Source organism: Ictalurus punctatus, chromosome 28, assembly GCF_001660625.3.
Source record: "Ictalurus punctatus breed USDA103 chromosome 28, Coco_2.0, whole genome shotgun sequence".
NCBI lineage: Eukaryota > Metazoa > Chordata > Actinopteri > Siluriformes > Ictaluridae > Ictalurus > Ictalurus punctatus.
In genome coordinates, this window is record NC_030443.2 from 4,741,138 (window position 1) to 4,759,387 (window position 18,250).

General features: G+C 38.8%; 1 protein-coding gene and 2 long non-coding RNA genes across 3 annotated transcripts; 1 reads left to right on the forward strand and 2 right to left on the reverse strand.

Annotated features, from left to right (window-relative positions):
* Positions 1-866: 866 nt before the first annotated feature.
* On the reverse strand, positions 867-2,298 carry LOC108260291 (uncharacterized). Its single transcript, XR_001811120.3, has 4 exons — positions 2,233-2,298; positions 1,749-1,855; positions 1,508-1,584; positions 867-1,224 (listed from the first exon to the last, which is right to left on the reverse strand). It is a non-coding gene; the product is annotated as an uncharacterized LOC108260291 (long non-coding RNA).
* A 569-nt stretch (positions 2,299-2,867) lies between these two features.
* LOC128629367 (uncharacterized) lies at positions 2,868-7,887 on the reverse strand. The gene is made up of 2 exons (XR_008393737.1): positions 7,492-7,887; positions 2,868-6,226 (listed from the first exon to the last, which is right to left on the reverse strand). It is a non-coding gene; the product is annotated as an uncharacterized LOC128629367 (long non-coding RNA).
* A 3-nt stretch (positions 7,888-7,890) lies between these two features.
* On the forward strand, positions 7,891-9,289 carry LOC128629312 (pannexin-1; the record flags this gene model as incomplete). Its single annotated transcript, XM_053676799.1, has 3 exons — positions 7,891-8,032; positions 8,152-8,462; positions 9,155-9,289. Coding segments are annotated over 3 exons (588 nt in total), but the record flags the coding sequence as incomplete, so codon positions are not given.
* Positions 9,290-18,250: the final 8,961 nt, after the last annotated feature.

The window sequence follows — 18,250 nt, forward strand, 5'->3', positions numbered from 1 at the left end:
CCATAAAAACCTTCAAACTTGTAGAACTACATGAATATTTAAAGTGAAATACGTCATGTTAAAGTTTAAAAAGGTTAATTACAGCTAATAAGACAGTGTTAACGTTGCATAAAAATGGCCACCTAAAGGATCCATCATTATAATTCCTTCAGTCCCACCTGAGGGAGCTGCTGTCTGCTCACTCTTCACTGACTAGTAACTGTAGAAGCATCAACCTGAAACACAATACTTATTCATTTCAACATCTTCCTATGAATATTAATAATATTTGATACTTTCACAGACTGGACTTCCAACTAGAAGTTGACAGCAAGACTGGGATTCCATGCGACCCAACAAAAAAAGTTTGAGTGGGTTGGATTGGTGAAACTTTCTGGGGATGCTGGTGGGATTGGTTAAGAGTGTCTGCATTAGTGGGTGTGATTGGTCCAGTGTTCTGTGGCAGTTTACAACAGGATCTTTCTAATCCTGTTATAAGGAGCTATTGATTTGGGTCTATGAATAAGTAGCTGTTCATCTGATTTGGACGACAAAAGCACTGCTCCAGTGGGTTCCGAAAGTATTCATATTCAAACCCTTCACGTTTTCAACAATTGATTGTATTATTGTATATATAATTAAATTAAAATGGATTTAATGATCATTTTTTGACCTTTAATCTGAATACAAATCATCCATAATGACAAAATAAATTGTACACACACAATAAGAACAAAGAACACTGACATTACAAGTGTGTGCATGTGTTAAATGCGACAACAGTCCTGTACAGTCGAGTCAAAGTATTTGGAAAATAATTGTATAATTTTGCCTCTTTACACCCCTACAATGGATTTGAAATGACGTAGTTGAGATGTGATTGGAGTGCGTCTATATGCAATTTATTCTCATTTTAAACTTGTATCTTGCGATGAGCAAGTCATTCTCAGTCATGTTAAATACAATATTGCAGCATCACACACAATATTCACCTACACACCTTTTATTAAATGTTAGTGAAAGGTCAACGTACCGGTCTCACAGTGTGGAAAGTGCAGACGACAGATACAACCTTCAGGGCTGTTGAGATTATACAGAGGTCCCGCAGGCTCCTTTTGACCCAATCCATCCAAGAGTCTCCTGTCCCAGTATACTATTCTGTACAGCACTTCCCCTTTACCTTCCGTCTCAAACACAATGTTGGTCAATTTGCACTTAAAATGACCAGCATGAGGGCAGAGAAACCTGAAGAATAATAGAAAACCCAGGCAAAGATATTCTGCTATGCATGTCAGTAATCAAGAGGTTGTTAGAATGAATTGATTGACAAATCATGAATTTATTAACTGAAGGTGGCCATAAGATGGTGGCGAGCTAATTTGCTAGTCAGGTGCATTAATATAGACTAAGGGAAATCAACAATTATATGATTAATATACTCTTAACATACTCTTCTAATAAAGTTTTTGATGGAGCAGAGTGTTAAACAAAAGTTGTTCTGCTATAATTAAAACTGCAGGTATGTTACCTGTATTCATCCGTGTTCCTATCCTCAGCACCGTTTACATCCAAAATAGGAGCAAAAAGTTCAGGGTCTGCTGAGGGCTGTTAAACAAAATAGGAGAAATAGGTGTACAGTTTTTTTTTTTAGTTTACTAAATAAATGTGCTTCCTTTCAAGGATGTCATAGAATTCTCCTTTCTATGAGTCAAGACATGCATACAATGCTCTCATTTTATCCTGAGGTGTTGGCTTTGCCTGAATCTTACTGTACATTTCAGCAGTAATCATGTTCTTGATGTTTAGACAGTCTGCAACCTCCATTACTGAATTACATCACTGAATCAGCTTTTCTGTTTATGCACGAAGTCAGCACCTAAAATACAAATGATAATCAAATGATTGTAAACAGCACATTTCCACTGCAACAGGATTCATCTGGTGTTCACACAAATTGCATTACGTGGGAAATCAAATGAACCTGTAAGGCCCTAGGAGAACCATTTTCATACAGCCACCAGTAATATTTATAGGAAATTGTTAGATTTGTAGTATTCCATTTAAATAATTCCATAGAAAAGTTCAACAGCCTAAACATATTTGGATGTGTCCCTGTGCCCTCCTTAAGAAAACTGGGTCAGTACAGTAAAAAGATTGCAGTAGTAGGGTCTAATGTGTAAGAGGTTCTGGGTTTCTGGAGTGTCTTACTTCCAGTGGGTAAGTTGGATGTTAAACTCTGAGCTTCAGTCTTACCTGTTGTATCCATATGGTGTGAGGCTGCACCTGCACCTGATGTGACGAGACAAAGAACAAGACCAGATTCCAAGGGCGTAACCATGGTATGGACAAACCCTCCCCAATATCCAAAATTTGATAGTGAAAATTTGTATATTAAGGACATAGTTTTAGGATTACAGTTACCGTTTGAATTCATGTGATTTCTGAGTGATAGAAGAGCAATGACCGAATTGGATGATGATTTTAATTTGATAAACTGAATATCCTGTTTGTGTAACTGGTGTTATTTATTATATTAATGTCATCATGCTGTTATGTAGCTTGCTATGTAATAAGTGTACAACAATATATAGTGGTAACCTGAAATGTTAGTTATGTAAAGGGTACTAGAGTTTTCTTTTCTTAATACTAAAGACAAACTGCAATAACCAGTTCTGAATGGATAACTACAATACGGCCACAACTCAGACGTTAGTGCCATATCTCTCGTTGCCAAGCTGGCACATCTCAGCATTATGCTGAGCCTTATATTTGTAAAATCACTCAGCTGTACTTGTCGTGGATAAATCAACCTTTTTAGCCTAAATCAAAAACTTCAGAGACAGAGTTTAGTAGATGTCAAAAAGTAAATAAACTTTACTGAAAACCAATACAGTGTGACAGTCTGCAGAAAGTCCAAATTGTACATACACAAACATGTCTTTATATACTTTTTGGAAACAGTAAAATTATCCCTTGGTGGGGCATTCACCTTTTCTTTCTAGGAACAAACCAATCTCTATTGCCTTAATTAATTATTCATGTCTATGCGTTACCTTAAATTTGTGGAGCATCTGTCTGTCTCTATCGGCTGTCCTGGCTGATATCTACCTCCCTTCCTGAGGCCCTCTTCCAACTCCCTAACTAGCACGTGGCATCAAGGTCATTCATCCACAAAAGCGAACATCTAATGCAAATTTATTGCAGTGCATAAAAGTGCCAGTTGATACAGAAGAACATTTATTGTACTCAAACCACACTCAGAATTTAACTTGATCAAACATTGTTCTATGGATTTTGATTATGTTTCTAACTATTGATTATACATATAGATTCTGCTTTTTAACCAATATTGATTATTCAATTATGCTTAAGTAATAGTTCTAAATGTTGGTTATATATATTAAGTACACTTCATTAACATATCCCAATATTAGTTACACATTGATTACACTTCAGAGAAATTTTCTATACATTTTTCCTATGGGACTTATTAAATTCCATCTAGCTTGAGAGAGTAATCTCACAATCCAGTCCCTTCATTTACACCAACTAGTGATCAACGTTGTTACGATGCGGTCTATGTCAGTCCACGTCATGAACACTCCTTCCCTTATACTCACAAACAAAGGAGAAAAGGGTTCCCTTTTCTATACAGTGCAAATTGGGACATAGGCTATTGAAGATCCTAATTTGACTCAAATATTAAAAAAAGTACAAGAGTATGTGGTACACAACTGTTAATTCTGCCGACAAGGGTACAAAAATACAAGAGTAAATTCAATATATTTATGTATATAGCACTTCAGCTAAATGCCAAAAGACAATGCATAGCGTTTGGTATAAATGAAAAGAATGAACTAGATATGTAACACTCAGCCTAAATAACAAAATGTGAGTTTATCAAATATGTAACACCCAAGCTCAATTAGCAGAAATACAGCATATCATGCATTCTTCAACAAAGGTTGTCTCCCCCCAGCTGGACCACACACCCTGTCTGTGGGTTAGTGACCGAAAAGCCTACACATACAATTTCTGGGAATATTTTTATATATTACAGGCCTAGAGGTTCCAAATAATTTACACAACGGGCAATCTGGTAGATGTACAAAAATATTTACATTGCCAAGTTCTCGGCTGCTCCACAATTTTTGTTAAAAAAAACAAAAACAAAACAAACAGTTATTGATACCAGAGTAATTATAATAATACAAACTGTCCCACCCCACAGTCGTTACAAATGATGTAATCATTCGAACCACATTCAAACATTCAATGAAAAAGCAACAATATTTTACGAGTATTGTGTCCTCCTGTCCAGGCTTGGTCAGGAACTGAGGAAAGGTCCAGTGATTTTGAAAATCTTGAGCCATGGGTGGCATTCATTGTTCATGTAAATTCCCGCATTGTTCTGGTGAAAGGAAGACCTATAAATGTCTGCAGGTCTGTTCCGTAACACGATGCACAGATAAATTGTTTATCAATGAAATTTTGTTTTACTTTCCTTACACGCTTTTGTTGCTGGCTGTGGTTGTCTACATTCCCACGCTGGTCTGGCACTCCACTGCTGCTCCTCAGCTCTCGGCTTCATCATGGAGGAGCTGGAGCACTGCTACAACAACGCAATTCTCCTCGCCTCCAGCGACCCCGTCGCCAAGGACATCACCGAGGATTTCTGCAGGTAATTGTGCACCTGTGGGAAAAATTCTGAAGAACAAACCCTAGTTCGTAACCAAAGACTTTATGCCTTTTAGTCGTCATGAGTGTGTGTGAGACAGGAATCTGCGGCAGGCGAAGGACTGCGTTAAGTACCCTCTGGTGGAACAGTTTCTGAGAACCAAACTGGTGACACAGGCACTGGCGTGGAAGTACCTGCTATGTCGGCTTCTCACTCTATCCACGTTAATCCTGGCTTGCAGCTGCCTGCTGTACTACATCAAGGTGTCTCAGATTGACCACTTCTCCTGCGAATTGCACACTGGTATGTCAGACCTTCATGACTGATGGATTCCAGTGTACATGGATTGCATGCTGTCATGTCAGTCCCTACGAGCGTTTAATCGCTAATCCGTGTGTTCTCAGGTGTTGTCCTGAATCGGAGCGCGTGCCATGCAAGATGGTGTCCGTGGGCGTGTTCCAAGGCTTCAGCTGCGTTAATGTCTTTGTGTACATGATCCTGCTAGTGTTTGTGGTGATCCACGCAGCATGCCTACGTGCCCGGCAGAGGCAGCAAAGCCAGTTGCTTAAACCCTACGAGCGCCTGCCTGCCTTCGTCTGCACCCAGGGCCTGTCTGACAGCTGTAGTCGCTTTGCCGATCTGTTTAGCTTATATTTGTGAAATCACTTAGTTGTCCTTAGCCCAAATGTAGTGTCAAGGAATGAAACGCTGCTATCCTCATAGTGAACTCGGCGGGAGGATATACAAGTGAATGTACCGTTAATGGTCAAAACCGGAAGTGACGTTTGCATAGTCTACTTCACCGGTTTGAAAATATCAAAATTGAATTGACATTATTAAGAACAAACTAAGCCATGGTATGATGACTTCTATACTAATCTAAGGTCACCTACTATTTAGGTAACTAGTTACTGACTGTCTGGAAAAAAAGTTCGTATGTTCTGCTGCACTTTTCTACACTTGGCTGCTGTCTCCATTTCTTACAGACTGAGCGGCTAATATAGCAAGGAACTTGCGTTGAGTATGGGCGCAACCAAGTGTACAATTGGAGTGGGGGTCACACCTATTTTCCTTAACAAACGGAAATATATTAAAAGAGAATAGACAAATAAATAGAATAGATGTAGAAAAGACAGATCTGTTGGCAGGGTTGATTAAACGGGGACATATAGAAAATATTTTGTAATTATATATATATATATATATATATATATATATATATAGGGATTTCCTCAACATTGGGGTGACACGACCCCCCCTTAAAGAATGCGTGGTTACGCCCATGTCTGATTAACTTCACAGCTCTGTATTGCAGTGCATTAGTTCTTGCTGTATCTATAACCGATAACATTAGCTCTCGCTGTAATAACAGTCGATAGAACATGTTTCCTAATTTTCTGATGAAGAAACCCACCGAGGGGACATACAGAGGGGTGCACGTGGTACTGGCCACAGATAAACAGGTTACTCGTCACGGTGGGGCTTCCTCTGCTACTTATCTCCCTCGCTTTTGCCAAGGAAGTGTCCATGGGTGAGTGTGTGTTTGTGTATTCATAATCATCATTTTTGCTATAAAAAATAAAAATAAAAAATTAAAAAAAAACTTGCTTGGTTCTCACATTACTGATTAATTTACATGCATGTGTGTGTGTTTCTGAGCCTCTACTCTCCTGATCGTTTAAAGTTACCTCAGCGGAGAAGTTTTTCTGATTGGCCAGTTCAAATTTGAGCGGAAAATCCTCAGCGTAGGAGTTTGTCTGATTGGCCAGTTCAAATTTGAGCGGGAAAATCCTTAGCGGAGGAGTTTTTCTGATTGGCCAGTTCAAATTTGAGCGGAAAATCCTCAGCGTAGGAGTTTGTCTGATTGGCCAGTTCAAATTTGAGCGGAAAATCACTCTGGGAAAGTGGGGGCGGGGTTTAGCCCGGCAGGAGGTCAAATTTAAAGCATTGTACGTTTTTGACCAGTCATTAGTGACTAGTTTAATTTTACTCACCATTTTATTTGTGAAAGCAGATCAACAATATTAATTAATGTAAGATTTACTCTACAGAGGTTTTAGTACATTGTTTAAATTTTGGAGGGAAAGTTGGTTTATGGCAATAGGAGGATGAGTATGGCTGTGATTGTATAAAATACACACAGCTTTTAAATGTTTGCCTGTAAATCACTGCATATTAGTCATTTACAGGTGAAGCAATAATACTACTTAAAATAGTTTATGCTATTTTTACTATTTATGATGAGTCTTTCAAAAATATCTATTTTAATCTATAATGTGTCACATTTAAATCTACGTATTTCAGCCTTTTTAACCAGTGGAGGAACAGATATTGAGATTTATCTGTCAGCAGGTAGTTTGGATTTAGTTTGAGGTGATAATTATGAACGGAACGATTGTAATTGAACGGTTAATAAGTCAAGTGTGCGGATGCACACCGCTCCTTTGTGGACTTCTAAACCCTAACAGTATCTAGGTTACACCAGTGAGCTTCAGCAGGTGTCCCTGTTCTTCACTGGGTCTTCCAAACTTTGCTACCGTTCCTGCAGTGCTTGCTTGCAAGGTATAGACACTGATAAATGTGGATTAAATAGTCAACTCTTTTCTGCTCTTAGATTCACAGATTAGCTGTTTCCCACCCGCTAACTTCACCCCGCGCCAGGCACTGTACGTCAATTCTTTCTGCTGGGTTGCTGCTGGATGGCAAAGTACAGAGAACGGCTTCCCTCTATTGCTGCATAAGGTAACCCAACGTTAAACTCCAAAGCCAAACTTCTGCTCTAATCACTGTGACTTCCTGACACATTTTGTGTTGCATTCTAGTACTTTCCTTACATTCTTCTGTTGCTGGCTGTGGTTGTGTACATTCCCACGCTGTTCTGGCGCTTCACTGCTGCTCCTCAGCTCTCCTCGGACCTCGGCTTCATCATGGAGGAGCTGGAGCACTGCTACAACCACGTGATTCTCCTCGCCTCCAGCAACCCCGCCGCCCAGAAAACCGCCAAGGATTTCTGCAGGTAATTGTGCACCTGTGGAAGAAATTCTTAAGAACCAGGTTAGAATATGATCCGTTAGCAAAACTAAAAAAAAAACCCAGTTCGTAACCAAAGACTTTATGCCTTTTAGTCTTCATGAGTGTGTGTGAGACAGTAATCTGCAGGAGGCGAATGGCTGTGTGAAGTACCCTTTGGCGGAACAGTTTCTGTTTAAAAAAAAAAAAAAAAAAAAAAAAAAAAGGACACATGGGCACTGGCGTGGAAGTACCTGCTATTTCTGCTTCTCACGCTATCCACGTTAATCCTGGCTTGCAGCTGCCTGCTGTACTACATCTTCAAGGTGTCTCAGATTGACCACTTCTCCTGTGAATTGCACACTGGTATGTCAGACCTTTATAGCATGGAGGTCCTTCATGACTGATGGATTCCAGTGTACATGGATTGCATGCTGTCATGTCAGTCCCTACGAGCGTTTAATTGCTAATCTGTGTGTTCTCAGGTGTTGTCCTGAATCGGAGCGCGTACCCTCCGGTGCCATGTAAGCTGGTGTCCGTGGGCGTGTTCCAAGTCTTCAGCTGCATTAATGTCTTTGTGTACACGATCCTCCTCGTGCTTGTAGTGATCCACGCAACATGCCCATGTGCCCGGCAGAGGCAGCAAAGGCAGTTGCTAAAACCATACGAGCGCCTGCCTGCCTTCGTCTGCGCCCAGGGCCTGTCTGACAGCTCTAGCCGCTTTGATGATCTCAGCATCTACCTGCTGTTCCTAGAGGAGAACCCGAGTGAGCTCAAGAGCTTTAAATATGTGCAGGTCTGTTCCGTAACACGATGCACAGATAAATTGTTTATTAATGAAACTTTATTTACATTATGATTTGTTTACAATGACGACTCTGAAATGGGAAGACTTTGGTATGGGGGGGCAGGGATTTAAGAACATTCCATAGTTTAACATTAAAATAGAAACGATTTTAGTTTCATGAGATCAGTTGCTTTATTTCTTGCCATCACCTGTATTATATTTGGAGACAAGAATGCAACATGAACTGTTGAATGAAAAAATTGTCTTAAAAAAAATTTAGTTAATGACATTTGCTCACAGATAGCTGATCCACACCATGTGTCCTGCGAGTTTCTGCTTATAACCAGCATGTTTTGGTGCGAATGTACAGGTATTGGACTCACTGATTGTGGGAGAGACTGCTGGCTATTCTGTCCTGCTGGGCCTCTTGAGCTCTCTTGGACAATTGAGGACCACCACCAGTGGGGTGGAGAAAAAGTGAAAGCCTGAGGGTCAGATGAAGCAGTGGTGCTCAGTCTGTCTTTTAGTGTTCCCCTGAAAGACTCAGACTCCTGTTCTTGTCTTATGGGTGTTGAACCTGATGTAGTCTACTGCTGTTGTAGTTCATCCACCTCAATGTTTGATGTGTTTTTTTTTTTGGTTTTCGCACCACTCTGTGTAAACTCTAGAGACTGCCGTGAGTGAAAATCCCATGAGATCAGCAGTTTCTGAAAAACTCAAAGCAGACCAGCACCAAACAACATGCCATGGTTAAAGACATAGAGATCACACTGTCACAAGGTGGATATTTCTGCCCAGTGTTCGAGTTTCGTAGTTCTTTGCGTCTGAAGAGCTAAGGAGGCTACACTAGTTTACCTTAATAAGGTAAAGGAGAACGCCACGCCCCCCTCCCCCGAAACAGAAGCTGACCCCAATACAGGGCTAGACAGCATGACGGAGACTACCGCAGGACAGAGAACACTGGTGTTACTGTTGAATACATATTTCTAAAATTGTATGATGTTTTTGTTGAGTTTTTATTACACAAAAATTTTCTGGCCTTGACAAATAACCCATTTTACAAAACACTAAAACTAAGCATTTTCAACAAAATACAAATTAAACTAAACTAGCAAACCCGCGTTAAAAACTAATTAAAACTAAACCGAATTTGAAAACATGGAACTAATGAAAAATGCAAAACTATAATAACCTTGATTCCCACTGAAACAATATTTTGGGATACAGAACAAAAAAAAGGATTTGACACTGTTAGTTTGCTCAAGCTTAGCAATGTTCTACTGATCGCTGGAAGGTCATGTATTTCGTTTAGAGACATTAATTGGAGTAATTTAACTAATTATTTTAACTACGTAATTTAACTAACTTATTTTTCATCCATATTGGTGTAAGAGAAGCTTGGGTAAAATATATAACACACCAACATGTGTATGCAGTATGTGAATATATAGTTACATCAATGTTGTAAATAATAAAATCCACTAGTATTTGAAGATCATTGTGGTCAATTAGCGTTATCTGCCTGTTTTTAATGAATATTTTTTATGTTCTTAAACTGGTAAGTTAGTCTAGGGCAATCACTAATGTCATCTTTATGACTTTCAGATAGTACAAGAGACAGGAGCCTATCAGTGATTGTCAACTCACTGCACGATGGGTCAGTGGACTAGCAGCAGCATGATGTTGTGTGTTGTCTTAAATCCATTGCAAATAACTGAAATGTGAAATTAAATTAATCCTAAAATCTTAAAACACATGTTCATACACAATCACATATTTATGTATGTTGACTTTTGCTATGCACTTATTTACAGCAATGGATTTATAAATACATTTCTAATAAACTGGAAAGCATGTCAAGCATTTTGTCTGTCCTTTCCTCTGTGTTGTCCTTGTATCGTGTCCACCATGGTTTGCTGTGCTACAGAGAAAGGAGTATGAATGCATGGCTCATGTTTTGATAAAATGTCTTTTGACCAGTGTTTTCGTCCCCAACCTTGATTTCTGCCTTGCCTTGTTTTGTTTGTCTGATCGCCTGACCTCTATCTGTTTCTCGACCATGAACTTTGCCTTCTCCTTTGGATTATGTTGCTTCAATTCTGTATACCTGCAACTGCTTCCATTTCCACCGGCGGTACATAACACATAATGCACCCCTGGACCTAGAAACAGAGCACATTGCTGCTGATCACAGCTATAGTGCTACAGGTGACATGGGTATAATATACATGAAGTCTCACTAAGTCATATTTCTTATTTTTAAATTATATGTTCAATATTTATAAATTAGCAGTAGCATGTCTCCTGCCCCAATCAGTTCCAAAGATTGAGGAAAGAAGGGATGAGGACACATATATTAATAGGATGCATCATAAAAATAGCTCTCTTCCAGAAAGGAGATATTTTATTCTCTATTATTCTCTAATGTGCATTAAAGAAAAAAATGGATATCCTCATTTTACCCTCATCCCTCTCTGCAAAGAATCATGTTTGAAAGCCTTTTCCTGTAATTTCACAACCATGGATGAAACTGCATTGTGTGTGTGTGTGTGGGGGAGGGGGGGAATGGGATTTCCTCAACATTGGGGTGACACGACCCCCCCTTAAAGAATGCGTGGTTACGCCCATGTCTGATTAATTTCACAGCTCTGTATTGCAGTGCATTAGTTCTTGCTGTATCTATAACCGATAACATTAGCTCTCGCTGTAATAACAGTAGATAGAACATGTTTCCTAATTTTCTGATGAAGAAACCCACCGAGGGGACATACAGAGGGGTGCGCGTGGTACTGGCCACAGATAAACGGGTTACTCGTCGCGGTAGGGCTTCCTCTGCTTCTTATCTCCCTCGCTTTTGCCAAGGAAGTGTCCATGGGTGAGTGTGTGTTTGTGTATTCATAATCATCATTTTTGCTTAAAAAATAAATAAATAAAAATTAAAAAAACCTTGCTTGGTTCTCACATTACTGATTAATTTACATGCATATGTGTGTGTTTCTGAGCCTCTACTCTCCTGATCGGTTAAAGTTACCTCAGCAGATAAGTTTTTCTGATTGGCCAGTTCAAATTTGAGCGGAAAATCCTCAGCGTAGGAGTTTTTCTGATTGGCCAGTTCAAATTTGAGCGGAAAATCACTCTGGGAAAGTGGGGGCGGGGTTTAGCCCGGCAGGAGGTCAAATTTAAAGCATTGTACGTTTTTGACCAGTCATTAGTGACTAGTTTAATTTTACTCACCATTTTATTTGTGAAAGCAGATCAACAATATTAATTAATGTAAGATTTACTCTAAAGAGGTTTTAGTACATTGTTTAAATTTTGGAGGGAAAGTTGGTTTATGGCAATAGGAGGATGAGTATGGCTGTGATTGTATAAAATACACAGCTTTTAAATGTTGAACTTTTAACTGAACACTGATTATGATGAGTGATATTGTTGGAAGATGTACTTATGGCAGGTAGTCACATGGCGTGCTGCAATCTGCCTCGTACCGTCTCGATCAGGCTGCCGAAGTGCCTCTTCAGAACATCTGCCGGAGCCTGATGTCGTTCGGCCCCATGTGCAGCACGACCGCTCCGATGCTCTCATCCTTCTTAAACTCTTGCTGTGCAGCTCTCAAATTTTCATGAAAATTCTCTGAAGTACCACAAAAGGTATATCGTAGTTCTTTGGGATCCTCAATGTTCTGAACATAGTGTAGTCTGAACATCTTCGTTCTGAAACAATCTCCCCTTCCAGTATCACAGCAACATTCAGGACATCTGCTGGGAAGAAACCATCACGTCTGGTATCCTCACTCACAGTCAGGATGCCCACCTTAACTGTGACTTCCACATCATCAGTTGGCTAAAGAGACAAGAAGAGAGGACTAGTCATTTATTGTACACCACAACCACAATAGGAATACAATACTACTACTGGGAGATAGATAGATAGATAGATAGATAGAAAGCTGTAAGCAGCAATGGCGGATTCTTCCTCAAGATGGTGGACCATTTAAAAATGGACATGGTGGAAAAATGTATCCCATACATGCAACATTTCAACACATTTGGCAGATTTTAAGTTCATTTTTGTAGTTTTCCACAAATGATCACAAAGAAAATGTAATTGCTGTATTTTTTATGTTGAAAAAGTATATGATATGCTTTAGAAGGATGGACTTCCAATTAAACTCGACAAACTAGGAATAAATGGTAAGATATATAATTAAGTATTAGACTTCTTGAACAGAAGAGCAATAGAAGTTAGAGTAGGTGCAGAGTACTCAAAGAGGTATGCAGTGGAAAATGGTACCCCACAAGGCAGTGCATGTAGCCCAATACTGTTAATATTATGATTAATGACATATTTGATCATCTCGGAGTAAATATAGGCAAGTCGCTTTATGCGGATGATGGGGCACTCTGGGTTAGGGGTCGGGATGTAGAATATTTAAGAAAGAAAATGCAACATGCAATAGGGAAAGTAGAACAGTGGGCAAATAAATGGGGATTTAAACTATCAATTTCAAAATCACAAGATGTATGTTTTTCTAAATGCCATAAAACAGTACCACTTAAATTATATGGGCTAGACCTTGAACAGGTCAAGGTTGTGAGATTTTTAGGAGTGATTTTTGATGAGAAGCTGACCTGGGGTCCACATACTCATAAAATTAAGAATAAATGTAAAAAGATAATGTCTCTGTCAATGTCTGTCAGGGCGAGCAAGTAGGGCATCGCTCATAAATATCTATCAGGCTCTTATGAGGGCCGCCTTTGATTATGGCTGCCTAGCATACATGTCTTCATTACAATCAAATCTTAAAAAGCTCAATGTGAAACAGGCACAGGCATGCCAGATCTGTACTAGAGCATTAAATCACCAGTGACCGCATTACAGGTTGAGACAGGAGAGATGCCGTTGTGTATCAGGAGGGTTAAGATCATGCTGGCATATTGGGTAAATGTACAAGGGCATAGCAGGGTGCACCCCACGAAAGTCATCTTACAAGAATGCTCAGGAATTCTACAGGACTAACTTTAATAGCTTTGGATGGTTTGGAAATGCAAAAGGCACAAAGCGCAGGTCTCAGTGAGCTAAAAGTAAGCCCCATTGTGACGATACCAAGTGTACCACCCTGGAGATTCATAAAACCATCTGAAGATACAAAATTACAACAAATTTTAAGAGAATTCTAAAATAGTGCCACAAGGGATAATAATTCAAAACTATATGGACCAGTATCAGGATAAATTACTCATATACAGATGTTTCCAAACAACCTGAGACAGGCTGCACTGGTGAGGCCTTTTTCATTCCTCGGTTTGAAGTAGCAGTCAAAAAAAGGCCGACCGATCATTTATCAGTGTACACTGCAGAATTATTAGGAGTCCTATTGGCATTGCAGTGGTTGGAAAAAAATAATCAGAACCAAGATGTCGCTATAGCCTCTGACAGTCTGTCAGCACGATCAAGCATACAGTCAAGGAAAACAAGACATTGTTTACCAAATTCTTTATCTGCTTCTCATACTTCATACTAAGGGGCTAAATGTTTCCTTCTTCTGGGTTCCAGCACATGTAGGGATAGAAGGAAATGAAACTGATATACTGGCAAAGAGATTGATATAAACATGAAACAGCTGATATACAAGTACCATTAAGTAGAGCAGATCAAAACCATTATAAAAAGGGACACGCATATAAAATATGGCAGGAATACTGGGACACAGCTCACGCCAGACGACATCTATATACCCTACAAAAACAAGTAGGCATGAGTGAGGCAGGGCAGAAAGGAAGAGATGAGAATTACGCGTCTTAGAATAGGTCATGATGGCTTAAATCTAGCATTAAACAGAATAGGAAAAACACCCCACTGGACTCTGCACACAGAGCAGTACACAAGAGACGGTAAAACACATTCTGTTAGACTGCAAAAGGTATGGGGAAGAAAGAACTGAGCTAGAGATGCAGACTGGAAAACAAAACCTGACACTAGAGAACTTGCTGGGGAAAACATCTGGGAAAATGCACCGCCCTAAAAAATTCTGGGTTAAGTGAGACACTCAATCTAGTTGGAATATCTAGTATATAGTTATTCATCACTTTATTTTCTTTTATTTATGCAGTATTGTTTCGGTATTATTATTTTTCTATTTTATTTTCTCTGCCATTCTACTGCCCACCCTCCAATCCAGTAGGTGGCGGTAATGCACCGTTAACTGGTTTGCCAACGGCCATTAAAACTCAAAGAAGACGAAGATGCAGATTTGGGCGTGGCCTGTAGCACCACCTTTGAGCTCATGTGGGCCATTTGTTTTGTGGCAGTTACTCGTGGCCTGTAGAATCAATGTGTGGTAAAACTTACCATTCAGATCTTGCAGTACTGGCACTTTAGGAAAGTAATAATAATAAAATAACTAATAATAATAATAATAATAATAATAACAACAACAACAACCTTCCTCAAAGTGACTTGTAGAGCGCACAGTGGAAATGGTCTGTGAACACGTGCTGATTACACGTGCAGAACGATCAACCAACACGTGCAGCCCTAACCGACTGAACAAGTGAGAACGACTCAAATGATTCTGAAACGGTTCATTTAAGAAATCATTACCAAAGCCGCTTATCCTTTTTCGATGGTTTTAATGAAGGAACTGAATCAGTTGAACCGACTCTTCATTTAAGCAAAATCACCCAGTAAGCCAACGCCGACGAGACTTAATTAAAAACTTAATATTTTTGATGCATTCAAACGAATTGGACACGAATTTATAATTCCAATACATTTAACTAAAAAAAAAAAAAAAAAAAAAAAAAACAACCTACAATCGGTCTGATTAGCTTCAAATGCTCAGAGACAAAAAGGAGACACGAATTTGCTTGAGAGAAACAACGGATTGAGATTATTTTATTCACACACAAAAAAAGAACAATACTCGCTAAAATAATAATAATAATAATAATAATAATAATGTTACCGCAAAAAAGTGACAAATTACCTCCTTAAAATAGTTTACCGCCTTAAAATGCATGTGTTGTCGCAATGCAACTCATCTATCAGCAAACTGTCAAAGTTAACCAAAATCTAAGAGAAATTTTGAGAGTAATATCAAATACATATTAATATTGAGATTAATATTATATAAAATGAGTTACCCGACATGGATGCATCCAAGATGTCCACCGATGAAAAAAGAACACAATCATCCTTGTGAGGGACACTTAACGGCGTGCGGAAGTGACGTAGGCAGTAATGTAATTGGTTGATAGTTAATACATTGTGTTGAGAACGTGTGATTCCATATGAATAATTAAATGTTGAGCCAACTTGTTTAAATGACAATAAAACTAAATCGGCTATTAATTTGATCAACTGAATAAAATAAGTTGAACTTACTAAAGTCAATAAATATTTTTACAGAGTACTTTCAGTGTGGACTATATAAAGAGACTTTTTATAGAGATGTTTGCGAGATTAAAGAGATTTTTGTGTGAGATTTTAACCAAATAACCTTTTTGTCTAAGTCATGTTTTAAGCTATTTTTTTAACCTTAGCGGTTTCAAAGTGCTTTACACTGGTTCTCATTCTCACACACCAAGGTTATAATCGAAAACGAACGAAAACTAGGAGTGAAAAAAACCTAGTTGTTAACTGAAATCGAAATAAAAACGACAACTAACTAAACCTGTATTGTCTGTTTGCAAAACTAACTAAAATAAAATACAATTATAGAGCAAATGTCCTTAGTTTTTGTCATTGTCAATATCTTTGAGAGTTGACATTTCCGACTGGGAAGCCGGAAATTACGACATTTCATGTCAAATTGAACACAGCATAGCTCCTCTCACACCATGCTCCTCTCCTGGCATCATGGCGGTACCGGAAGTTGGAAGAAAGTGGCAGAGTCCTATTTGGGATTACTTTATATATGACTGTGTGTCAGATAAAAGCAAGTGTCCTGCAGTGGAAGGTGGTGAAATATGTGGACAATTTATTAAAGGGGAAAATCCCACGAATTTGAAAGTACATTTGAGAAGCGCGCACAAGGAGGCTAACCTAGTTTACCTTAATAAGGTAAAGGAGAACGCCACGCCCCCCTCCCCCGAAACAGAAGCTGACCCCGGTACAGGGCTAGACAGCATGACGGAGACTACCGCAGGACAGAGAACACTACAGCAGTGCTTTCACCAGAGAACCGGTAGCTGTTGGTTAGTAAATACACAGGAACACCACAATGAGAGGAAGCGCTGGTTCATATGTTTATTGATACTGAGATGTCTACACAACTGTGTGAGTCGATTGCCTTCAAAAAGTTCTCCACTTTACTCGAACCAAAGTTCAAAACACCTGGAGCTGCAAGAGTCAGTAGCCTTATTGGGGCTAAGATGGATACGGCAAAGCAGAAACGAAAAGAGATCATTAAAAATGTGAGGAAGCTGAACCTATGTGTAGATGGTTGGAGCAAGAGAGGATTAACAGAATCTTTCATGGGTGTGTCAGTTTATTTGTGCCCATATGTACATTTTATGTACTGGTGTTATTGTTGAATACATATTTCCAAAATTGTATGATGTTTTTATTACACAATACTTTTTCTGGCCTTGACAAATAACCCATATTACAAAACACTAAAACTAAGCATTTTCAGAAAAAAAAACAAACAAACTAAAATAGCAAATCTGCTTTAAAAACTAATTAAAACTAAACTGAATTTGAAAACATAAAGTCAAAACTAAATAAAAACTATAATAACCTTGACTCCCACTGAAACAATATTTTGGGATATAGGACCAAAAAAAAAGGATTTGACACTGTTAGTTTGCTCAAGCTTAACAATGTTCTACTGATCGCTGGAAGGTCATGTATTTCGTTTAGAGACATTAATTGGAGTAATTTAACTAATTATTTTAACTAAGCAATTTAACTAACATATTTCATCCATATTGGTGTAAGAGAAGCTTGGGTAAAATATATAACACACCAACATGTGTATGCAGTATGTGAATATATAGTTACATCAATGTTGTAAATAATAAAATCCACTAATATTTGAAGATCATTGTGGTCAATTAGCGTTTTCTGCCTGTTTTTAATGAATATTTTTTATGTTCTTAAACTGGTAAGTTAGTCTAGGGCAATCACTAATGTCATCTTTATGACTTTCAGATAGTACAAGAGACAGGAGCCTATCAGTGATTGTCAACTCACTGCACGATGGGTCAGTGGACTAGCAGCAGCATGATGTTGTGTGTTGTCTTAAATCCATTGCAAATAACTGAAATGTGAAATTAAATTAACCATAAAAACAAAAACTTAAAACACATGTTCATACACAATCACATATTTATGTATGTTGACTTTTGCTATGCACTTATTTACAGCAATGGATTTATAAAGACATTTCTAATAAACTGGAAAGCATGTCAGGCATTTTGTCTGTCCTTTCCTCTGTGTTGTCCTTGTATAGTGTCCACCATGGTTTGCTGTGCTACAGAGAAAGGAGTATGAATGCATGGCTCATGTTTTGATAAAATGTCTTGACCAGTGTTTTCGTCCCCAACCTTGATTTCTGCCTTGCCTTGTTTTGTTTGTCTGATCGCCTGACCTCTGTTTCTCGACCATGAACTTTGCCTTCTCCTTTGCGTTATGTTGCTTCAAGTCTGTATACCTGCAACTGCTTCCGTTTCCACCTGCGGTACATAACAAACAATGCACCCCTGGACCTAGAAACATAGAGCACATTGCTGCTGATCACAGCTATAGTGCTACAGGTGACATGGGTATAATATACATGAAGTCTCACTAAG